General features: G+C 47.7%; 1 protein-coding gene across 1 annotated transcript in view; it reads left to right on the top strand.

Moving 5' to 3' along the window:
• Positions 1–472: 472 nt before the first annotated feature.
• Positions 473–25,421, top strand: part of LOC311226799 (ADAMTS-like protein 1) — a gene marked incomplete at both ends in the record, with an annotated part of 194,940 nt that continues 169,991 nt past the window's right edge. The window contains 5 exons of the mRNA XM_084312203.1: positions 473–526; positions 6,578–6,847; positions 12,069–12,195; positions 12,526–12,600; positions 24,494–24,651. Coding sequence (XP_084168329.1) covers positions 473–526; positions 6,578–6,847; positions 12,069–12,195; positions 12,526–12,600; positions 24,494–24,651 — 684 coding nt within the window. The remainder of the gene's footprint in view (positions 527–6,577; positions 6,848–12,068; positions 12,196–12,525; positions 12,601–24,493; positions 24,652–25,421) is intronic.

Genomic DNA, 25,421 nt, shown 5'->3' with positions numbered 1-25,421 from the left:
TGTGTGTGTGTGTGTGTGTGTGTGTGTGTGTGTGTGTGTGTGTGTGTGTGTGTGTGTGTGTGTGTGTGTGTGTGTGTGTGTGTGTGAATTAGTCTGTAAAAAGCTTTGTGAACATACCGCAGAACATAGTTTTTGTCTCGTTCCTCTACATCACATCAGCGCTGCTGTTTGCGGCTCGCCACATCATCAGGGCCCGGGGGGGGGGGGGGGGGGGGGGGGGGGGGTCAGTGGTCTAAATGTCAGCTGTCTTCAGCCCTGTAGACCACAGATGACTGATGTGCGTAACGGCTTGTTGTATCACTCATCCCGTTCACCCACCCGTTCTGCTTGTTTCTTCTCTCTCTCTCTCTCTCTCTCTCTCTCTCTCTCTCTCTCTCTCTCTCTCTCTCTCCCCCCCTCGCTCTCTCTCTCTCAAACTCTCTCCCCCCCCTCTCCCTCCCCCCTCTCTCTCTCTCCCCTCTCTCTCTCTCTCTCTTCCAGGACCTGCGAAGGGCAGAATATCAAATATCGCACATGCAGTAATGTGGTAAGTTCAGCGAACTCATCTTTATGTAATGGACGTCAGTGGGCCTTTCATGTGGTTTCTCCTCACGGAACGAGTCGAGGAGGCGAGCTGTCGGAGGAGGCAGTGTGGTAGAACTGTACAAATACTGCCAGGCTTTATGGCCTGGTGTGTGGGGGAGGGGAGGGAGGGGGGGTAATATTTGTGATCTGGGACCCTGTTGTGTGTGAGAGCAACTGGGCAACGGGGATATACGTGGGGGGGGGCAGGGGGTAGGGGGGGGGGGGGCAACATCAGCCTCTAATATGTTTCCTTTCACTGCCTCCATTTACGATGCTTCTATATATCATTAGTGTAACATAAGTTCTCCTGCATGTCCTAGAGACGAACCCCCCCCCCCCCCGCTTCAAACTCGACATACCTTTCATAGAGAAGCCGTATGATCGTTTGCAATAAAAATACATTTGATACATTTTCATGTAATGTGATATTTAGTGTATTTTGCTCTTATTTTGGCGGTTCGTTGCGTCGACTTAAGGCGCTCCCATAGTCCAGCAGACTGTACACAGAGCAGACTCCGCGGATGTCCGCGCGGCTCTTTGAGCTTTCATAGTCGAGCAGATCTCAGCGGACGTCCGCGGTCTATTTCCTACATTTCTCGCACCAGTTTTACTACATTTCCCACAATTCTGTCTGTTCTACTGCAGATCAGAGGGAACATTATCAGCGGGAGAGCGCGAGAGAGAGAGGGAGAGGGAGGGAGAGAGAGAGAGAGAGACAGAGAGAGAGAGAGAGAGAGAGAGAGAGCGCGCTTCACGGGCTCATCTCTCTCCTCGCGCCACCAATCGCTTGCGCGGCGTCACATTAAATGCAGTTCGATGTCAACCAGTTTTGTGTGACACCAAGTCAGCGGCGCGGATGTCCGCGCCTCAGAAAATAGGAGCGTCGCACCTGTGGGTCTGCTGTCCGCTGAGATCAAAGCTCAAGAGTCCGCGCGGACATCCGCGGAGTCTGCTCTGTGTACAGTCTGCTGGACTATGGGAGCGCCTTTAGAGTGGGGGGGGGGGGTGCTTTTCCTGGGTGGGCCGACAGTGGTTCGGGCAGGTAGAGCAGTCGTCTGGTAATCCGGAGGTTTCCGGTTCGATTCCCGCTTTTCCCGGGCAGCGTGTCGAAGTGTCCTTGAGCAAGACACTTAACCCCCTAACTGCTCCCGATGAGTGAGTGTGCAGAATCGGTGTGTGAATGTGTGAGTGTACGGGTCAAATTTGAGGAACAAATTGTAAAGCACTTTGGATAAAAGCTGCTATATAAATGTGTGTGGTTTTGGTGTGATGACGCAACAGGACCCAGGAGCAGACAAGACCAGGCGGGCAGTGAGTTAATGGACTTTTATTTATAATTAACTTAACCCTTATGTGGTGTTAGGGTCTCCAGCGACCCGTTTCAAGGTTATAATATGTAATAACTACCATGTAGTTGATTTTATTAGAACAAGGCTTTATGATATCCTCCACAACACATAAGCACAGCAAAACTATGTTTCACCTTTTTGAAAATTCTGAAGGTATCTGCAGAAAAAAAGGTACGACTGTGGTGTTAGGGTCATTCTTGACCCGGCAAGGTAAAACTATACTATAAAAATACTAAATATAAATAAATAAAATAATAATAAATATACTAAACTTTTTTTCAGAAGTTATATTCTAATATTGTTCTATTATAGTCAGAAAACATTATTATCTATGGGTTTCACATTTAGTATATTATTATTGAACAACCTCATTTTCATCTTAAAAATAAGGGACATGATGTGTCTCGGGGGCCATAAAATCTAATTACAATGGGATTATATGGTTATGAATGCATATAATGTTAGTTAGGATGTAGTATTAACTATATTGAGTGATACTCCTTTCTTTTTAGTGGTCAGGACTGAGTTAGACCCCGGGTCAACATTGACCCGCTAACAACGGTCAGTGGTGCCAATTCCTAACACAACACAAAAAAACAAGAGTATAGAAGAAGAAAAATAAACTCTCAGCCAACGCTGTAAACGAGGGGGGGGGGGGGGGGGGGGGGGAGGACTACACTACAAGTTTAAGCACGAAAAACACTAAACAAGGAAACACTTACTTTATGAGCACATGGAACATGGACAGGGTAACGACGATAATGGACCCACACAGAGACTGGGAAACGAGGAACTCAAATACAGAAACAAATGACAAAAGAGAAACACCTGGGATGATTACAACTGGAGACACATGGGAGGGGAGACAGACTGACAAAGAACTACAGGAAACAACAAAGAACTACAACTACGGATGGCAAGACACACAACAATGGGACAGAACAAGCAGACTACAGACAAGCTAATAACACAGTAACTAAAAAGACTAAGACTAGACAGCAGTGGAGGCTGCTGACCAAATTTTTAGGTGAAGCACAAATTATTATATTATATTATATATTAAATAATATTTTTAAAACATCCCCCACTGTGTGTCAGTGGTCAGTGGACACAGATGAAAACATATTAACATTAGGTGACAGCGGACCTGACCAGATGAAAACATATTAGGTGACAGCGCACCTGACCAGATGAAATCATATTAGGTGACAGCGCACCTGACCAGATGAAATCATATTAGGTGACAGCGCACCTGACCAGATCAAAACATATTAGGTGACAGCGCACCTGATCAGATCAAAACATTTTAGGTGACAGCGCACCTGACCAGATCAAAACATATTAGGTGAAGGTGACAAGGAAGCCACAGACTCATACCCCCCCGACACTCAACTAACCGCCTCGGACAGTCCTTCATACCAGTGGCCATCAGGCTCCACAACAGTGGGCAGCGACTGCTGCCAGACATCGACCTAGAACTAATAGGAACCCAAGTAGGACAATAACACTACCTTATGCATACTGCACCTTATGTGGATACTGTGATACTGTGAATAATGAATAATGTATATTTCAGTTAGTTAGATAGTAAATTATATTGACCTATTTGTTTACACTGCTTGTGTTGTTTTCACTACCTGTACCCCCCCCCCCTTCCCCCATGCTGCTATGATGCCTGAATTTCCCCAAGGGGATCAATAAAGGAATATCTTATCTTATCTTATCTTAAAAGGAAAGATGAAATTACCTACCTGGGTTCCATCCTATAGAGGCAAATCTTTCCTGTGACAAAATGGGATCCAATGTAATAAAACTAAGTCAACCAACGAACTAGATTCCTGTACCGGATCTCCTCTCTGGTAAACAAGAATACCTTGAAGACTCTAACAGGAGCACTCATTCAAGGGTACTACGACTATGCTTGCACCTCATGGTACCAAAGCACCTCAAAGGCACTAAAAACAAGATTACAAACATCACAAAACAAACTGGTCAGACTACTGCTTGACCTTACTCCTAAAACCCACCTCACCCCTGTCCACTTTGACAACCTAGGATGGCTTAGAGTAGACGACAGAGTACAGCAACTTGCAATGGGCCTGGTCTACAAGATACACTACACCACTAAGATACCCATGTGCATGTCGAAATACTTCCCAAAGGTCAGTGAATACCACGACCACAACACCAGAGGGAGTTCCACAAATCATGTTCAACCCAGATAAAAAAAAAAAAAAAAAAAAAAAAAACGTTTTTTTTAATAAAAGAAAATAGTCATAACTTAGAAATTAGATTGCATAGGTCTATGAATCGATATCGCGATTCTGTTTCGATTAATTGCCCAGCCCTACAGTGTGTACAGTAAGTTAGCTTGGTGATTATCATTGTGATGTAGGCTAAGCTGCCTAGCTACTGTTAGCATACAAGCACTGTAGCCTACTTACTTTTTCATCCACAATGTTTTTTCTGATCCAGATGCATAAATCCACTTCTTCATGTTGCTCAGTTGCTGGTTTATACTTCGGTCCTAATGTTGGCGCAAAGTTTAATTTAGCCTGACTTGTTATAGCTGTACAGCTTACTAACTACTAAACAACAACTTTCTCATAGTCTCAACTTTCACATAGTCAAAATGGGTCCAGCTGCATGTCCGGAGGATAGGTTTAGCTCGGGCCAATCTCAAGTTTCTCAAGTTTCTTTATTAGTTGTCATACAGAAGTACAGAATACTTTTATACAAAATGCTTCTTTATGTTACATTTTGTATAAAAGTATTCTGTACTTCTGTATGACAACTAATAAAGAAACTTGAGAAACTTGAGATTGGCCCGAGCTAAACCTATCCTCCGGACATGCAGCTGGACCCATTTTGACTTTGCAATGCAGAAATCTCTGATTGGATTTGCAAGGCTGCCAATCATATTCAACCTCCGTGTATTGGATGTCAAGGGCTGTCAATCAATCAATCCTCCATTCAATGGCAAGAGTTTAACTGCACAGACCGTGCTTAGATGAAGTTAATAGCCTATTTTGATTCGCTGTTATTTATTATTTATTTAACAATGGGTCACACCTGTGAAGTTTTCTTCACGAATAATTACTGCAGGCAATACTGCAGTGCAGGCCTGCTCAGAGCTGTCAATTTTGGCCATTTTTGAAGAAAAAAAAATTCACTGGCATTTTTTTTACAGAGGAAAACATTTATAAAAAAAAATAATAATAATAATAATAATTAAAAAAAAAATATATATATATATATTTTTTTTATATATATATATAGGTATATGTAAATTAATAATAATTATGAATTATGAGTGAATTTGTGTTTCACGTGTTGTCATAGAGAAACCTCCACTGCTAGACAGTAACTACAAGGACTAAAGGCTTCTACATGCTACAGCAACTTCAAAGCAACTGCAACACAACATCGGCGCGATTTCAACGCGGTTGTTTTAGAGGGTCTTGTAGACTGTGTTGCGAGGACGTTGCGTACATGTCCCCCAAATCTAACCTAAACGTTAAATACACGTTTGCTAGTCGAAATGACTGGACACACACAGGGACAAGTTAAACATCAATCAAGTAATTTATTCCAACAGGTAGTTTGAGCTGCATGAGCCGAGGTCTTTCTCTCCTCTCCATTGGAAACTAATGATGTTACGGTAACGTTAGCTCGAAAAGCACAGAAACGGGCGACAGAAGTTAAGCTGCTAGCAACAGACACTATAACACTTCCGGTCGGGGGATTTCAAAATAAAAGAGCGACGTCTAAAAGCACCGGAAATACGTTTATTTTGTACATTATCGAACGTTAACACGAACCTAAACTAACTTTAGTTAAACTAACTTTGCGCGTCGATGTTGCAGAAGCATAAAGGCAGAGTGTCTACAACACCGTTGCTTTGTCGATGTTGTGGTGCAGTTGCTTTGAAGTTGCTGTAGCATGTAGAGGCCTTAAGACTAGACAGCAAATCTAATACAAGAAAAACACTAGACTAACAGGGGAACATTAAGAAGGGCAAGAGAGAGAAGGGGAGAGAGAGCAAGAGAGAGAAAATGGAAGGAACACTAAGGGACAGAAATACAAGGAACATGCAGCTGGGTGGCGCAGCGGACTAAGCGCTCGTCACCAACCCAAGAGTCACTGGTATCGAATCCGGCTGTCAGCGTTGCCTCCGGCTTAGCCGGCTGTCATACTGGCTCAATTGGCAGAGTCAGCGGGAGGGAAGCTGGTGGGTGGGTCTGGGTCATTGTAAACAGCGACTCCTACAGTTCGGTCGGGGCGCCTGCACAGCGAGGGAAGGATCTGGGGGAGGTAGTGTGACCTTCCACACGTTACACTCTCCCAGTGAGAGTCCGCGCTGCCAGGTGAAAAGAAGCAGTGAGCTGGCTACACATGTGTCGGAGGAAGCATGTGATAGTCTCCGCCCTCACAGACCGACAGTAGGGGGTAGAGTGCGCAACGACCAGGAAGGGGATTGGGAATTGGCATAACGACTAACATTGGGAGGGAAGAAAAACGGAAAAAGGAGGGGGGGAAAGATAATAAAAATAAATAAATACAAGGAACAAACATACAAGGAGAGGTAGAGCAGGGGAGAACAGTCCATGAACCGGTGGGACATAACAAAATGCACCATTTTACCATTTCACCATCTTCCTCAGGACTGCCCCCCGGACGCGGGAGACTTCCGTGCGCAGCAGTGCTCTGCTCACGCCGATGTGCGCCACCAGGGGGAGTACCACGAGTGGCTGCCCGTGGACAACGACCCCGACAACCCCTGCGCGCTCAAGTGCCGGGCCTCAGGGCGCCCGGGCCTAGTGGTGGAGCTGGCCCCCAAGGTGCTGGACGTGGTGGAGCTGGCCCCCAAGGTGCTGGACGGCACGCGGTGCTACACCGAGTCGCTGGACATGTGCATCAGCGGGGTCTGCCAGGTCAGAGGTCAAACACACACACACACTGCTGATACTACACACACTGTCACACACACTGCTGGTGACACTACACACACTGTCACACACACTGCTGACACTACACACACTGTCACACACACTGCTGACACTACACACACTGTCACACACACTGCTGACACTACACTCGGGCGGCATGGCTGTGGTCAGGGGCGTAGCTGGGGGGGGGGGAGCTTAGGATGATTCCAAGGGCCCAGCACTGGGGGGGGGGGCCAAATTATTTTTTTCTTTTTTACTAGACATCACTCAGATGTATTATTGATGCTCTCATTGATACTATGTTTGTTTCTGAAGTGTATGTGTGTGTGTGTGTGTGTGTGTGTGTGTGTGTGTGTGTGTGTGTGTGTGTGTGTGTGTGTGTGTGTGTGTGTGTGTGTGAGATATATAGAGAGAGGGGGGGCTTTGGTAGACTATTGCATTGGTCCATTCATTGAAGATGAACGCAATGTGACATCCTTTACTAGGCTCACCCACCAACAGTGCAGGTGCTGAACTGCTGATCCGAATGTATAGGTAAAAACCATATTATGCGTTTTAATAAATGGCAAAAAAAAATTGTGCTCACATTAACTGGGGGCCTAGAAATACATTATTTCATGGGGCCCAGATTATACAGCTACGCCCCTGGCTGTGGTACTGAGAGTTTCCGTTTTAGGGTGGAATTTCTTTGTTGTTTTATGTATGTTTACCATATTGGAACAATTGTGGATGTGAGAAGCATATCGTTTTAAGCTTGTGTCGATCCTTATAGAAAGTATCTCTAGTATAATATCAGTCCCTCCAGGAAATCGCAACCCTGCGATCCCAATAATTAATGCAAATTCAACCAATCTCCACTATATTTGCGGGGACTTGCAATTTTGCAGAATTCCCGCAATTTATCCTCATTGAATGTCCGAATCCAGAGCCGTAGAAAGAGATACAGCCTCATACAGCTCTGACCAAATCAACAGGCTGCCGCACCCATTTTGGCCAATCGTCGCATTTCCCTGCGCCAGTCTTAAGACACCTAGCGTCAGTCTAAGACACCCAGCGTCAGTCTAAGACACCCAGCGTCAGTCTAAGACACCCAGCGTCAGGCTAAGACAGCCAGCGTTAGTCTAAGACACCCAGCGTCAGTCTAAGACACCCAGCGTCAGGCTAAGCCACCCAGCGCCAGTCTAAGACACCCAGCGTCAGTCTAAGACACCCAGCGCCAGGCTAAGACACCCAGCGTCAGGCTAAGACACCCAGCGTCAGTCTAAGACACTCAGCGCCAGTCTAAGACACCCAGCGCCAGTCTAAGACACCCAGTGTCAGTCTAAGACACCCAGCGTCAGGCTAAAACACCCAGCGTCAGTCTAAGACACCCAGCGCCAGGCTAAGACACCCAGCATCGGGCTAAGACACCCAGCGCCAGGCTAAGACACCCAGCGTCAGTCTAAGACACCCAGCGCCAGGCTAAGACACCCAGCGTCGGGCTAAGACACCCAGCGCCAGGCTAAGACACCCAGCGTCATTCTAAGACACCCAGCGTCAGGCTAAGACACCCAGCGTCAGTCTAAGACACCCAGCGTCAGTCTAAGACACCCAGCGCCAGGCTAAGACACCCAGCGTCATTCTAAGACACCCAGCGTCTGTCTAAGACACCCAGCGTCAGTCTAAGACACCCAGCGTCACACGTCATCGCATCGCGCCATCAGGTGAAATGACAGATGAAAAACCCTCTCCTTTACCAACGAATGATAACTGAAAAACTATTTCCAAATGTGTTACACGAAGGTGGAGGCAAACTATTTTTAAGATTTGTGAGATTTCGGGCAGCTGGGTGGCACAGCGGACATTGCACTCGTCACCAACGCAAGAGACACCGGGTTCGACTCCGGCTGTCGGCATTGCCTCCGGCTTGGGCCGGCCGTCATACTAACTCAATTGGCAGAGTCAGCGGGTGGAAGTCGATGGGTGGTAATCTGGACGTTGTGGACAGCGACTCCTACAGGTCGGTTGGGGGACGCCTGCACAGCAGAGACAGGAAATAGCGGGGGTAGTGTGAGCCTCCCACACGTTACACCTCGCCAAATGAGAGTCCGCGCTGGCAGGTGAAAAGATGTGACAGGATGCCTCCACATGTATCGGAGGGGACACGTGATGCAAGGCTTCTATCCTCCCTACAACCGGCCAGTGGGGGGCATATGCGAGCAACGTTCAAGACAGGGGAGGGGAAAATTGGCACAGCGGGTAATTGGGATGGGAGAAATATTGAAAAAAGAGGATAAAAAAGTGGATACAAAAAAGATTTCTTTATATAAAAATCCCAATTATTTAGCTAAATATTTTTGTACAATTCCTGCAATTCCGATTTTACTAATTGCATTGACATTTTTGAGAAAAGCCGCTGCAAAAACAAGCATTTCTGATTGCAACAAAACAAAATATATATATCCTCTCCAGATGAAAAGCGTATTTTCCGCAGTGTTCAGGTTTTACAGACACACTGCACTGCGCTCTACCTGCCGCCCAGCGCGGCTCCTAATCCCCGTCTCTACCTGCCGCCCAGCGCGGCTCCTAATCCCCGTCTCTACCTGCCGCCCAGCGCGGCTCCTAATCCCCGTCTCTACCTGCCGCCCAGCGCGGCTCCTAATCCTCGTCTCTACCTGCCGCCCAGCGCGGCTCCTAATCCCCGTCTCTACCTGCCGCCCAGCGCGGCTCCTAATCCCCGTCTCTACCTGCCGCCCAGCGCGGCTCCTAATCCCCGTCTCTACCTGCCGCCCAGCGCGGCTCCTAATCCCCGTCTCTACCTGCCGCCCCGCGCGGCTCCTAATCCCCGTCTCTACCTGCCGCCCAGCGCGGCTCCTAATCCTCGTCTCTACCTGCCTCCCAGCGCGGCTCCTAATCCCCGTCTCTACCTGCCGCCCAGCGCGGCTCCTAATCCCCGTCTCTACCTGCCGCCCCGCGCGGCTCCTAATCCCCGTCTCTACCTGCCGCCCCGTGCGGCTCCTAATCCCCGTCTCTACCTGCCGTGCTTAGTCACCGTTCACTGGCTCTCCGCCGCCGAGGGACTGACTCCCCTAAACCAACTCCAGCTCGCCGGTTTGAATCCCACTGAACGGACGAGGGGGGGGGGAGTGAATAAATCCAGACAGAACCCGTACAGGGTCAGGTGGCGTCCCGCCAGAGCCGTGCCATCTGCTTTATGAATGAATGACCAATGAGGGGAAATATCAAAGAATGGGGATTTTGACTGACAGCCCAGGAAATAGTTCACAATGCATTTTTTCCCCGGTTGAACGGAATGGCATCCTGAGAAGCGTTGCGTGCGCACGGAGAGACGTGCGAGCAGACGTGCGAGGAGGGTTCTGAGACGCTCCCTAACCTCGCCTCGGACCACGCTGCGGTTCTGGCACCGCTCGCGCTGACAGAACATGCTGAAAAGTCCATCAATCAAAGTGTGGATGGTTGGAGATAATGTTGAATAGAAAACATTGTTTTTCCGCGAACGCTCACAGACTCTGGGTTTAAGGGTGATGTGGATCTACGTTAATCTTCCTGTACGTCCCGCGTGGGAAGATGTTTTCTCCCGTCACGCTGAGGATGATGATAATGGTGTGTGTGTGTGTGTGCATGTGCACACGCCTTTCATGTCTTTGTGTGTGTGAGTGATATTTTTTCATATTGTTTTTATATTCCACATTTCTGTATTGACTGCTGTATTAAATACACACACAACAGGCCCTGTGATGGAAGATGTAATACGCTAGGCGGCTATAGAGCGGTCATCTTGTAATAGGAAGGTTCCCGGTTCGATTGCGGCTCCTTTCCGGCAAGACGGTGTGTCCTTGAGCAAGACACCCCTAACTGCTCCCGATGAGCAGGTTGGCTCCTTGCATGGTCGCCTCCGCCGTTGGTGTGTGAATGTCTTGAGTGAATGGGTGAATGTGAGGCATAACAAAGGATATTTGACAGATCAGTGTATATACCCACCTATGAAGCTTTCAGAAATCTCTCAGGTCACCCGTTCAAATCTGGTTGCACCGACCTTTTGTGTCCCACAGTAGTATTACAGACATCTCGGTAGGCAAACAACAGGTGATTATAATCAAATAACAGATGATTATCAATAAATGCCAACAGTGGCTAATGAACTATGGTTTTGCGCCATAGCAGTAAGCATGGATCCATGACGGTATACCATCATATGCGGTATACCTCCCAGCCCTAATAACCAAAAGACATGCATTCTACTGTAGGTACAAACTCCTGCCATCACCCTTGACCAAGGTACTGGCATTACAACTGGAGTTGGTCTCTTGACCAAGGTACTGGCATTACAGCTGGAGTTGGTCTCTTGACCAAGGTACTGGCATTACAGCTGGAGTTGGTCTCTTGACCGAGGTACTGGCATTACAGCTGGAGTTGGTCTCTTGACCGAGGTACTGGCATTACAACTGGAGTTGGTCGCCGTGCTGTGTGGCTGCCCTTCTGCTCCTAAATAGTTAGGTTGGGTCAAATGCAGAGGACGAATTTCCCCCAAGGCGATTAATAAAGGTTCAATTTAACTTAACTCAACTAAACTGTACTTATTAGCCCCCCCCCCCCCCCCATGCTAATCCAATCCAATCCAATCCAACTTTATTTATAAAACGCTTTAACAGCCACAGGGGCACAAAGTGCTGTACAGAGGGAACATATTAAAAACTATAAGCAGCACTAAAAATATATTTAAAAAAACAAGAGTACCAAAAAAAGAGAAAAAGAAAAAGGTAAACATAGGCAGCAATACAAATTAAAATAGATCAGAGTACTTAAAAAATATTTAAAAGCAAAGGACACAGTAACAAAACGATACAACAATAACACAGTAAAACAATAAGATCATAAAATCAACAAGCTACATGGTGTCGAAAGCCAGAGAGAAAAGGTGGGTCTTAAGGAGGCCTTTGAAATGAGGCCTGCTTAATCTGCAGCGGCAGCTTGTTCCACATTTTGGGGGCGACAACGGAGAAGGCACGGCCCCCCCCCCCTGAGCTTACGCCTAGTTGTAGGCACTACTAGGAGCAGCTGGTCAGCTGACCTGAGAGAGCGAGAAGGTGTATAGAACTGCAACAGCTCAGAGAGGTAGGGTGGGGCAAGGTCATGAAGAGCTTTAAAAGAAAATAAAATTATTTTAAAATGAATCCTAAAGTCCAGGTCTTTCCCATGTGCTCAGATCGTAGGCTGCGACCACCAGCTGGGGAGCACGGCGAAGGAGGACAACTGCGGCGTGTGCAACGGAGACGGCTCTTCCTGCCGCCTGGTGCGGGGGCACTACAAGTCCCAGCATGCCTCGGGAAAAAGTAAGTCGTCCGACTTTTTTTGCATTTTTTACCACTCAGCGACAGCTGTGTTTAGTCTAGCGGGGGCTCCGTGGGCGTTCAACAGGGGCTACTGTACTGTCCGCAAATCAACCCTTTTTCATTTCTTAATGACTTCAGTTGGATTATGATTGCATTTTTTTTATACCAATGGACCTCATATGGGAACCTGGCATGGCTGGGAAAGCCTGGAAAGTCTGCTATGAAGGGTTGATTGGACGCTTGCTATATTTTATACACAGATGATGATGACTTTCTCTCTCTCTCTCTCTCTCTCTCTCTCTCTCTCTCTCTCTCTCTCCCCCCCACCAGCTGAGGACACGGTCATTGTGATCCCATATGGAAGTCGCCACGTGCGTCTGGTCCTGAAAGGCCCGGATCACTTGTGTAAGTTCTTGGTAGGTCCGGGGTGCCTTTCCATCCAGAACTATTGAACATGAATGATGTTTTGGTCACTTTATTTCATAGTCCTACAAAACAGAATCAATCATCATGGTTAGTCTGTGAGTTCCTCCTCGCTTAGAGTATATTGAAGGTGTTTACTATGATTTTAATAACCCTGGCGATGTGCCGGCTCTCGCTGCCTATCTATCGACACGTTGGGTTGTGGTGGCCATTAGGAGGTGTAGTCTGACGTCACTGGTTGTTCCACCCGTATAGGGATTCATCATTGGGAAAATGGATTATCGGCTATTGTAACAATTCTGCCACATGGAAATTGAAAAGCTTTCCATTTTTGCACAAAATGAGTTCCCTTCTATCACTAACATTATTGTTTAAACATTTTTGGTTGAAATAAAATTTCGCGATTTTTTTTTATGATTAATTGCGAATATTTTCATGTTGAGCTATAGATTGTGGATGAATAAGCACAGAAAGGTACACCATGCCAATGTTAATGCTTTATTTGTTTTAAACGAGGCGATTTAGAAATGGGCAATGGGGAAATGCATTGCGTTGGACAGAGGGTGGAACACGAAAAACGGCAATGACGTCACCACTACACCTCCCTATTGGGGGCCATGTGGTAGGGTTGGTAGAATCGGCATTGCCAATACCTGGAGCTCACAATTTAACCATTTCCTCCTGCACCCACACCCCTTACCCTAAACCAGGTTTGTATCCTATTCCCTACCCTACACCGCTTACTCTAAACCAGGTTCATATCCTATTCCCTACCCCTACACCCATTACCACACACACACACACACACACACACACACACACACACACACACACACACACACACACACACACACACACACACACGCACACGCACACGCACACGCACACACACACACACACACACACACAACCTTTTTATTTGACCACTATGAGTAGGGTAGATGTTTGGTAAGGGGATTGGGTTTCTTCATTGAGCGCTTATCCTTATCATTAGAGCAAAGTATCTTATCAAAGTATCTTGATACTTTAGAATACTTTTTTTTTTGTATTATCTTTTTTCCCCTCCTTTTTCCATTTTTCTCCCCTCCCAATGTTAGTCGTTATGCCAATTCCCAATCCCCTTCCTGGTCGTTGCGTACTCTACCCCCTACTGTCGGTCTGTGAGGGCGGAGACTATCACATGCTTCCTCCGACACATGTGCAGCCAGCCCACTGCTTCTTTTCACCTGGCAGCGCAGACTCTCAGGCCATGGTTACACTGGGGGATACAGCAACGTTTTTGTTGGTGAATGATTACGTTTGCTGTCCAAGTTAAAAAGAAACGCCGTTTTGGCAGGAAAACGTGTTGTCCTACTGGCAACGCAGACAATGGTGCCATGTAATCTGTGCGAGCCGGATACGGAGCCGCTGTTGCTCAACGCCCATGCGCAGTAGAGACCTGCACGTTATTTCCTGTGTTTACAGCAGAGCTGTCCCAAGTAGCTGCGGCTACCATGTGTTGTCAAGTTATTGTTATAAGGAGCCCAGTCCAAGCTACAACAGTCTGCATTCCCTTAACAATTGTTTGTATTGAGACGTATTGTATTGTACCCATTCTGCAATCTGTTAAATAAAGTTTACATCCATTCATTCTGCTAGCATTAACATTACCCAGCTGCTAGCCACAATGCTATACTGTTATAATGGCATATACCAATCACGTTAGCACGTAAGCTAACAAACTTCGCTGCTAGCCACAATGCTACATTTACATTTAGTCATTTAGCTGATGCTTTTATCCAAATCGACTTACAAGTTCTGTACGACATGCCATCAGGAAGGGGACAACTCTATCAGCTGAGCAACAATGTTCATCAAAGTGTTGAGTGCTACAGTGTAGGTTAGTTTATTAGTGCATGACAGTACGGTTAGTTAGGGTTAGATATTTTATTTTTTTATTTAATTTTTTTTATTCAGATAATGGTTGAAGAAGTGCGTCTTTAGTCGACGGCGAAAGATTGGACGTGTTTCGGCTGTCCTAACTGGGGTGGGTAGTTCATTCCACCATTGTGGGGCAAGGACTGAGAATAGGCGACTTCTCTTTGATGACCCTCCCGGAGCTTGGATAGGAGTAGGTCTGAGGCGGCCAGAAGATGCAGAGCGTAGGGGTCTTGAGGGTGTGTAGTTAGAGACCATTGACCGGAGGTAGGCGGGAGCGGTTCCCTTTGCCGCACGGTATGCTAGGTCGAGGGCCTTGAAGCGGATTCGTGCAGCAATGGGGAGCCAGTGCAGGTCCCTAAGAAGTGGGGTGACATGGGCCGACTTCGGTAGGTTTGAGATAAGGCGGGCCGCTGGATTCTGAATGAGTTGAAGAGGCTTAGTGGCAGTGGCCGGGAGGCCAGCGAGCAGTGCGTTGCAGTAGTCGAGGCGGGAGATGACTGTTGATTGGACAAGGAGTTGGGTGGCTTCTTTTGTCAGGAAGGGGCGGATCCTTCTGATGTTGCTCAGGAGGAATCGGCAGGTTCTGGTTGTTGCTGCGATGTGAGCAGAGAAGTTCAACTGGTCGTTGAGGACAACACCAAGGTTCTTGGCGGTCGGGGATGCGGTCAAAGCTGCATTCTCGACTGTGATGGAAAGGTCGGTCAGGGGGGAGGATTTGGCCGGCAGGTGGAGCAATTCTGTTTTGCTTAGGTTCAGTTTGAGGTGGTTGGTCATCATCCAGGCGAAGATGTCAGACAGACAGGCCGAGATCCACTCAGAGACGTGGATATCTGAGGGAGGGAAGGAGAGGAAGAGTTGAGTATCGTCGGCATAACAATGGTAGGAGAAGCCATGAGACGTGATAATGTTACCCAGTGATTTAGTGTAGAGGGAGAAGAGAAGGGGTCCTAAAACCGAGCCCTGGGGGACGAAGTCTTCGGCAGAGAAAGATTAGGGAGGGGGGGGTGGGGGGGGAGTGAGGAGGGAGGACATGGTAGCATGCAGTTTGCGAAGATTCTTGGCAGAGGCCTCGATCCTATGGTGAAAGAAAGAAGCTTTGGCATTAGTAATGGTTTTGGAGATTGTTAACAAGAGGTTGTGATATGTGTCGATGTCAGCAGTGAGGCGTGACTTTCTATACTTCCTTTCAGCTGCTCTCAGGACCTGTCTTTGTTCTCTCACTGGATCTGTCAGCCATGGACTGGGTGGGGAACGGCGGGCAGGTTTCTCAACGAGGGGACAGAGCTTGTCGAAGGAGGTTGCAAGGGCTGAGAGGAGGGTGGAGGTTGCCATCTCTGTGGAGAGAGCAGAGAAGGTGTCACTCAAAGGTAGAGCGGATAGTATGTCAGAGGAGAGGGTGGAGGGGGATAGGGAGGGCAGGTTGCGTCTGAGTGAGACGGTTTGAGTTGGGGTGAAGACCTTTCGGTTAAGCATGAGAGTTAGTGAGAAGGATATGAAGGAATGGTCAGATACATGTAGGGGAGTTACCGTGGTGTTAATGCTGGAGTTACGGGAAAATATGAGATCCAAGGAGTTGCCTGCTTTGTGGGTGGGAGGCATGGCAGTGGGAGTCAGGTCAAACGATTGTAGGGGGGAGACTACTATGACTGACTGAGATGAGTCAGGCAGGTTGAAGTCGCCCAATAGAAGGAGAGGGGTACCATCTTCCGGTAAGGAGCTTAGAAGCATGTCCAGCTCATCTGTGAAGTGATCGAGCGGACCTGGAGGGCGGTAGAGTGTAACAATGGTGAGATTGAAAGGATTAGAGACAGATACTGCATGATATTCGAGAGAGGAGAGTGACAGTTCTGGGAGTGGTGTTAAGTTTGTAGCCCATGAAGGAGATGTCAGGAGGCCAGTGCCTCCACCCCATCTGGAAGGTCGAGGTGTGTGAGTGAAGTTATAGTTTGTAGATAATGCTGCGGGTGTTGATGAGTTATTGGGGGTTATCCAGGTCTCAGTTAAAGCCAGGAGCTGCAGATTTAGACTATGGGCGTAGGCAGTAATGAAGTCAGCTTTCTTGACTGCTGATTGACAATTCCATAAGCCTCCCCATACTGTGACAGGTGTATTAGTGGCTGTAGGAGTATTTTTGTATTATCTTTTTTCCCCTCCTTTTTCCATTTTTCTCCCCTCCCAATGTTAGTCGTTATGCCAATTCCCAATCCCCTTCCTGGTCGTTGCGTACTCTACCCCCTACCGTCCGTCTGGGAGGGCGGAGACTATCACATGCTTCCTCCGACACATGTGTACCCAGCCCACTGCTTCTTTTCACCTGGCAGCGCAGACTCTCAGGCCATGGTTACACTGGGGGATACAGCAACGTTTTTGTTGGTGAATGATTACGTTTGCTGTCCAAGTTAAAAAGAAACGCCGTTTTGGCAGGAAAACGTGTTGTCCTACTGGCAACGCAGACAATGGTGCCATGTAATCTGTGCGAGCCGGATACGGAGCCGCTGTTGCTCAACGCCCATGCGCAGTAGAGACCTGCACGTTATTTCCTGTGTTTACAGCAGAGCTGTCCCAAGTAGCTGCGGCTACCATGTGTTGTCAAGTTATTGTTATAAGGAGCCCAGTCCAAGCTACAACAGTCTGCATTCCCTTAACAATTGTTTGTATTGAGACGTATTGTATTGTACCCATTCTGCAATCTGTTAAATAAAGTTTACATCCATTCATTCTGCTAGCATTAACATTACCCAGCTGCTAGCCACAATGCTATACTGTTATAATGGCATATACCAATCACGTTAGCACGTAAGCTAACAAACTTCGCTGCTAGCCACAATGCTACATTTACATTTAGTCATTTAGCTGATGCTTTTATCCAAATCGACTTACAAGTTCTGTACGACATGCCATCAGGAAGGGGACAACTCTATCAGCTGAGCAACAATGTTCATCAAAGTGTTGAGTGCTACAGTGTAGGTTAGTTTATTAGTGCATGACAGTACGGTTAGTTAGGGTTAGATATTTTATTTTTTTATTTAATTTTTTTTATTCAGATAATGGTTGAAGAAGTGCGTCTTTAGTCGACGGCGAAAGATTGGACGTGTTTCGGCTGTCCTAACTGGGGTGGGTAGTTCATTCCACCATTGTGGGGCAAGGACTGAGAATAGGCGACTTCTCTTTGATGACCCTCCCGGAGCTTGGATAGGAGTAGGTCTGAGGCGGCCAGAAGATGCAGAGCGTAGGGGTCTTGAGGGTGTGTAGTTAGAGACCATTGACCGGAGGTAGGCGGGAGCGGTTCCCTTTGCCGCACGGTATGCTAGGTCGAGGGCCTTGAAGCGGATTCGTGCAGCAATGGGGAGCCAGTGCAGGTCCCTAAGAAGTGGGGTGACATGGGCCGACTTCGGTAGGTTTGAGATAAGGCGGGCCGCTGGATTCTGAATGAGTTGAAGAGGCTTAGTGGCAGTGGCCGGGAGGCCAGCGAGCAGTGCGTTGCAGTAGTCGAGGCGGGAGATGACTGTTGATTGGACAAGGAGTTGGGTGGCTTCTTTTGTCAGGAAGGGGCGGATCCTTCTGATGTTGCTCAGGAGGAATCGGCAGGTTCTGGTTGTTGCTGCGATGTGAGCAGAGAAGTTCAACTGGTCGTTGAGGACAACACCAAGGTTCTTGGCGGTCGGGGATGCGGTCAAAGCTGCATTCTCGACTGTGATGGAAAGGTCGGTCAGGGGGGAGGATTTGGCCGGCAGGTGGAGCAATTCTGTTTTGCTTAGGTTCAGTTTGAGGTGGTTGGTCATCATCCAGGCGAAGATGTCAGACAGACAGGCCGAGATCCACTCAGAGACGTGGATATCTGAGGGAGGGAAGGAGAGGAAGAGTTGAGTATCGTCGGCATAACAATGGTAGGAGAAGCCATGAGACGTGATAATGTTACCCAGTGATTTAGTGTAGAGGGAGAAGAGAAGGGGTCCTAAAACCGAGCCCTGGGGGACACCCGTCCGCAGGGGGCGGGTGGCCGACAGGGTCCCTCTCCATGACACTTGGTAGGAGCGGTCATTGAGGTATGATGTCAGCCATGTCAGCGCAGAGCCAGCCACTCCCATTCCTGCGAGGGCCGCGAGGAGGATCTGGTGGTTGACTGTGTCGAAGGCTGCAGATATATCTAGGAGAATCAGGACAGAGGAGAGGCCTTTCGCTTTTGCTAAGTGAAGTGCCTCTGTGACCGCAATGAGGGCTGTCTCTGTGGAGTGACCAGTCCTGAAGCCTGACTGATTAGGGTCTAGGAGGTCATTCTGTAAGAGATAAGCAGTAAGTTGGTTGGATACAGCACGTTCAAGTGTTTTAGAAAGGAAGGAGAGAAGAGAGACAGGACGGTAGTTGCCTATGATGGTAGGGTTCAGGGTTGGTTTTTTTATGAGCGGCGTGACTCTGGCTTGTTTTAGGGAGGTGGGGACCACCCCCGAGTTGAGTGAGGAGTTGATGGTTGCAGTTAGGAATGGGAGGATGTCTGGTGCTATGGTCTGGAGGAGTGGGGAGGGTAGCCATTCCAGCTGGCATGTAGTCGGACGGTTCGACGTTACCAGTGTCATGGTCTCGGATTCTGTAATGGGAGAGAAAGATGACAGAGTGAAGGATGAGGTTCTCGATTCAGCATTTGGAATGGGTGGGGGTTGGGAGAAGGAGCTGCGGATGTTCTCCACTTTTTCCTCAAAGAAGATTGCGAAGTCTTCGGCAGAGAAAGATTAGGGAGGGGGGGGTGGGGGGGGAGTGAGGAGGGAGGACATGGTAGCATGCAGTTTGCGAAGATTCTTGGCAGAGGCCTCGATCCTATGGTGAAAGAAAGAAGCTTTGGCATTAGTAATGGTTTTGGAGATTGTTAACAAGAGGTTGTGATATGTGTCGATGTCAGCAGTGAGGCGTGACTTTCTATACTTCCTTTCAGCTGCTCTCAGGACCTGTCTTTGTTCTCTCACTGGATCTGTCAGCCATGGACTGGGTGGGGAACGGCGGGCAGGTTTCTCAACGAGGGGACAGAGCTTGTCGAAGGAGGTTGCAAGGGCTGAGAGGAGGGTGGAGGTTGCCATCTCTGTGGAGAGAGCAGAGAAGGTGTCACTCAAAGGTAGAGCGGATAGTATGTCAGAGGAGAGGGTGGAGGGGGATAGGGAGGGCAGGTTGCGTCTGAGTGAGACGGTTTGAGTTGGGGTGAAGACCTTTCGGTTAAGCATGAGAGTTAGTGAGAAGGATATGAAGGAATGGTCAGATACATGTAGGGGAGTTACCGTGGTGTTAATGCTGGAGTTACGGGAAAATATGAGATCCAAGGAGTTGCCTGCTTTGTGGGTGGGAGGCATGGCAGTGGGAGTCAGGTCAAACGATTGTAGGGGGGAGACTACTATGACTGACTGAGATGAGTCAGGCAGGTTGAAGTCGCCCAATAGAAGGAGAGGGGTACCATCTTCCGGTAAGGAGCTTAGAAGCATGTCCAGCTCATCTGTGAAGTGATCGAGCGGACCTGGAGGGCGGTAGAGTGTAACAATGGTGAGATTGAAAGGATTAGAGACAGATACTGCATGATATTCGAGAGAGGAGAGTGACAGTTCTGGGAGTGGTGTTAAGTTTGTAGCCCATGAAGGAGATGTCAGGAGGCCAGTGCCTCCACCCCATCTGGAAGGTCGAGGTGTGTGAGTGAAGTTATAGTTTGTAGATAATGCTGCGGGTGTTGATGAGTTATTGGGGGTTATCCAGGTCTCAGTTAAAGCCAGGAGCTGCAGATTTAGACTATGGGCGTAGGCAGTAATGAAGTCAGCTTTCTTGACTGCTGATTGACAATTCCATAAGCCTCCCCGTACTGTGACAGGTGTATTAGTGGCTGTAGGAGGGTAGGAGAGATTAGCCGGGTTGCTAGCAAACTGCCGTGGGTGGGTTGAATCTGTTCTGGAGGAGCATATTGTGGATATGGGTATGAGACACATTGTGGTGTCAAGAGTGGCAGGGAGGAAGTAGAGAAATAGCAGAGTGGGAGGGAAAGGGAGATTTTTCAGAGTGGAGTGTAAGATAGGACTAGGGTGTACTTAGCACTAGGTGGATTGGTGGATCCCTCTGCAGAGAACTCCAGGAAAACTCCTCCTCTTTGTCCCTCTTCGTTTCTCGACGCTTCTCTGACGCTAAGCCAGCAAGCCTTTAAATCTCTATCACTAATTAGTGCTGTCTTAACACCTGGCCCTTAATGGGGGCACTTAACAAAACAAAATGGCTGTTTTAAACACGCCCCTTTAATCAAGTCAGCTGGTTCCTCACTTTTAAGATTCACTAATAAACTTAAAATGTTTACCCTAGGTTTCAGTATAAAGCAATGTTTCTCAGTGAGTGTGTCCTGTCCTTCCTTAGATGCTATACTGTTATACTGGCATATCCCAATCACGTTAGCACGTAAGCTAACAAAATCGGCGACGATCATTTTGTGAGACTAAACTCCACTCTTGGTGGTCAATTGTGTGTCAATTGTTTCATCAACAAATCATCAACAAATGAGGCAGAACACACAGTGAATGTATCAGTTTTTTGTTTATTGCACTTTATTTCTTGCTGAAAAATAAATGCTATGTGGCTAAATGGCTAACGCGAGGTATTTAAAGATGGCGACTTTGTTGTTTTTAAGCAGGAAGTGTAGTGAGCGTTCAACCTTTTCTGGTTGAAAATGGCCTTCATGTCTGAACTACATCGCCGCCTACTGCTTTGGCATTGTACTACATGACGTCAAAATGACGTCTAACTTAAAGGGGAACTATCTTATAAATGGCCTTGTTCAGTGTTTAGCATTGTTTCCTAGCTATGTGGACTTATATTAATATGATCTATGTCTCTAATTCACATATTGGCGCATTCTTCCAATTTTCCTCTCACAATATTCACCCTCACTGAACTGAGTCATCTGAAAATGTGCTGATTTGTGATGTCAGAGAGACTCAGCTGCATGATAATGTGGCAGCTGGCACCACACACTCCACACAGTTCCCACAGTGGTTGGAGCCCAGGCTCAAAACGGCTTAAGATCTTGAGGTAGAAAAATGCTGTTTTTGAGGACTTGATTAGAAATACAAAACAATTAAGAATTACAGAGGTGTTCCATAAACTCACAGGAATTGTGTAAAAGTGCCCAAATAGTGAAAGAAATAGTCAAATAGTTCCCCTTTAACTCTTACTTGCCTGCCAATACGCAGCGCTCTGAAAAGCAAATGAAACTAAACGAAAATGGCCCTGTGTGTAACCGCAGCCTCACTGGGGAAGTGTAACGTTTGGAAGGTCACACTACCTCCCCCAGATCCCTCCCTCGCTGTGCAGGCGCCCCGACCGAACTGTAGGAGTTGCTGTTTACAACAACCAGGACCCACCCCGCCGGCTTTCCCACCCCACTGACACTGCCAATTGTGTCAGTATGGACGGTCGACCAAGCCTGAGGCACCGCAGCTGGATTCGATCCCACTGTCTCTGTGGTGGTAGTCAGACGCTTAGTCCGCTGCGCTACCCGGCCGCCCACTTTAGAATACTTTTGAAGAACTACATCACTCTCTTTATTATCCATCTTCTGTGATTGCCTTTCACACTGTTTGTGGTAGAAAGTGACCTAATCGTACTTAACCGGCACTAGACGTGGCAGGCTGCACTCGTTAGCATATTTCCAAAAACGCTGTTGGTGATCAAAAGCTACAACACCTATACGTACAACTTCAGCTTTAATCTGCATCCTTCGGTAAATGAGGAAGGGTCACAGGGCTGAACGAGGAACAGAGATATCCGCTCCTCTCTCCCCTACCTTCCTTTCTTCCTTCCTTCCTTCCTCCTCATTCCCACCGGCTCCTAATGACGGAGGCCACGACGGCTTCCAGCAGCGATCACCGATGTCAAAGTGTTGGCAGCTTAAACTCCCCGCTTTCAAATCAAATCGATAACAAATGTTCCGTCTCTGGCCATCTATCCCTTTCCACGGCGGCTAGTTAGGAGCTCCTTTTCCCCCGAGCGGAGCCAAGCGGACAGATTTGTCAGTAAAATATGTCTCTCCCAACACCCCCCCCCCCCCTCTCATCCTCTCTGCCGAGGGCACTGAAATGGTAACCATCTGTTAGCGCACGATGACTGCTGCTACTTAGGGCTTGTTTCCGTGCTAGCCGTTGTTATTGTTTAAACGTCCATGCTGGAATTAGACAAGACCCCATTAGGGCCCAAGGTTGAATTCCAGGTCAAGCGATGGAAAAGACCCACTGTGGAGCTGCTGTACGCGCTTCCCGGCCGGGCCCGAGTTGGAGAGCGCGCGCGGCTTCCAAGCACAACAGCCAGTGTGTGTTATGTGTGTAACTGGATCTATCTGGACTGTTTTTTTTTTTTTTTTGCTTTTCATAGTCAGTGACAAATGAACGGTAATATTGTGAATATTTCAACCTTTTTTTTCAACTCCTTTTTTGATTTAGTCAGTGTGTAATTGCATTGTACCTTTTATCATAACGACAGAATAGGAATACGTTGAAAGTAGAAGCTACTGTAAACAATAACCAATGATGGTTTTTTTATGTTCCTACATTTTTTTGTCAAAATACTTCCAGGCAGGCAGGCTGACAGGCAGGCAGGCTGACAGGCAGGCAGGCAGGCAGGCAGGCAGGCAGGCAGGCAGGCAGGCAGACAGACAGACAGACAGACAGACAGACAGACAGACAGACAGACAGACAGACAGACAGACAGACAGACAGACAGACAGACAGACAGACAGACAGACAGACAGACAGACAGACAGACAGACAGACAGACAGACAGACAGACAGACAGACAGGCACACTACCAACAAGCCTGGGCTAAGTTAGATGGAGACAGACAACCTGTCAGAAAAGTTTTCGAAGTCACCTGACATTACAATTATCCTGTCAGCCTCCCTAAGTATGAGCTTATTATGCAACTTCTTACCTGTCTGAAGCAATAGCAGAGACATTCATTCCACTCTGCAACCAGACTCCTCTCTCCTCTGCAGCTAGAACCTTATAACCAAGTCCAGTTTTGTACCAAAACAGATGATATTCCACCCACAGACCTGGTCACGTGACCCCGCTTGGCCAATAGGCATTGGTTAGCTACTGTGCTAGCAAGGATGTTTTATTAAATAATGACAACTAAGGTTCATACAAGCCGTAGTATTTTAAGAAACATGTATTGATCATATCTCCATATTTCATATTTCATATGTATCCTATTCCAAAACCACAAAAACATGAATTGCCTGTATTTTAAATCACTTTATGTAAAAAAAAGAAAAACATCAGAACTATCCCTTTATGGTAGGCGGCTGGGTGGCGCAGTGGACATTGCGCTCGTCACCAATGCAAGAGACACCGGGTTCGAATCCGGCTGTCGGCGTTGCCTCTGGCTTGGGCCAGTCGTCATACTAACGTAATTGGCAGAGTTGGCGGGTGGAAGTCGATGGGTGGTAATCTGGACGTTGTGGACAGCGACTCCTACAGGTCGGTCAGGGCGCCTGCACAGCAGAGACAGGAAATGGCGGGGGCAGCGTGAGCCTCCCACGCGCTACTCCTCGCCACTGAGAGTCAGCGCTGTCTGGTGAAAAGATGTGACAGGCTGCCTCCTCGTGTACCGGAGGGGACACGTGATGCAAGGCTTCTATCCTCCCTACAACCGACCAGTGGGGGGCATATGCGAGCAACGTTCAAGACAGGGGAGGGGAGAATTGGCACAGCGGGTAATTGGGATGGGAGAAAAAATAGAGAAAGAGGAGAAAAAGTGGATAAAAAAAAAAGAACGATCCCTTTATGGTTAGGGTTAAGATACAGGTTTATTACCAACCGCCACAGAGGCCGAAAAGACGTGAAATTGACCTATCTCGAACCCCGCCCGTCACAACCGTTGCTCCCGGGGTTTGAGATAGGTCCATTAGGGAGTCCTGTAGCTATCTGCCTTGTCTCTTCTCTAGATGTGGAGAGTAAGACTCTGCAGGGGGTGAAGAGCGAGCTGGTCCTGGAGGTGTCGGGTCAGTACCACCTGGAGAACACCACCTTGGACTACCAGAAACTCTCGGACAAGGAGGTCCTGAGAATCGCCGGGCCACTCGGAGCCGACTTCACCGTCAAAGTAAGGACTCTAATCAACAATCAACTTCATACGGCTACTTACTGTACATCGCCTACAGATCAATTCCACTGATTGGATCCACGGCCAATGCAGTTTGAGTGGCAGATGTGTGGGCCTATAGCGTGCTTAACCTGCCTCTCAAGCTGACGCCAAAAGCTTTATCTTAGAGCTTTGGCGTAAGCCTTACCCAACAGGTGACACGGGTTTGACTATAGGCTACTGTACAGAGTACACTGACTGCACTGAGTGTTGTAACTTAATAGGTCAGGTTACAGAACTTGTAAGTCGCTTTGGATAAAAGCGTCAGCTAAATAAAATTTTAAATGTAAATGTACATGATTAATATTGAGTTATATTTCATATATGTTAATATTGATTATTATTTACATTTGAAAGCAAGGTTGGAAGAGTGTTTGTTTATTATAGTCAGAGATACTATTATTTACATTAGTCGCCACATTAGTTGGTAGAAATACAAGTCCCAGAATGCCTTGCGCCTAGTAACCTAGTAACCTACACTGACTGCACTGACTGCACTGAATGCACTGAAAGCACAGTGATAGCTGGGCTTTGTGCTACGCCGGTACATTTAAGGATTATCAGTGTAATTACAGTATTTTGGCAAATCCCACAGCTAGCTTACTGCACTAACTAGCCTCCTGGTCTCACAGCAGACTCCAGGCCAGGGAGCGGCTCGGGGTACTTTTCTTTGCAACCGATTCCCAAACAGTTCCTCAAGCTGTATCTACGGACGTGGGATGACATCACCC

Source organism: Notolepis coatsorum (genome assembly GCF_963971535.1).
Source record: "Notolepis coatsorum genome assembly, chromosome: 4".
In the NCBI taxonomy this organism is placed as follows: domain Eukaryota; kingdom Metazoa; phylum Chordata; class Actinopteri; order Aulopiformes; family Paralepididae; genus Notolepis; species Notolepis coatsorum.
Note: the sequence above shows the minus strand (reverse complement) of the source record. Positions and strands in the feature narration are given on the sequence as shown.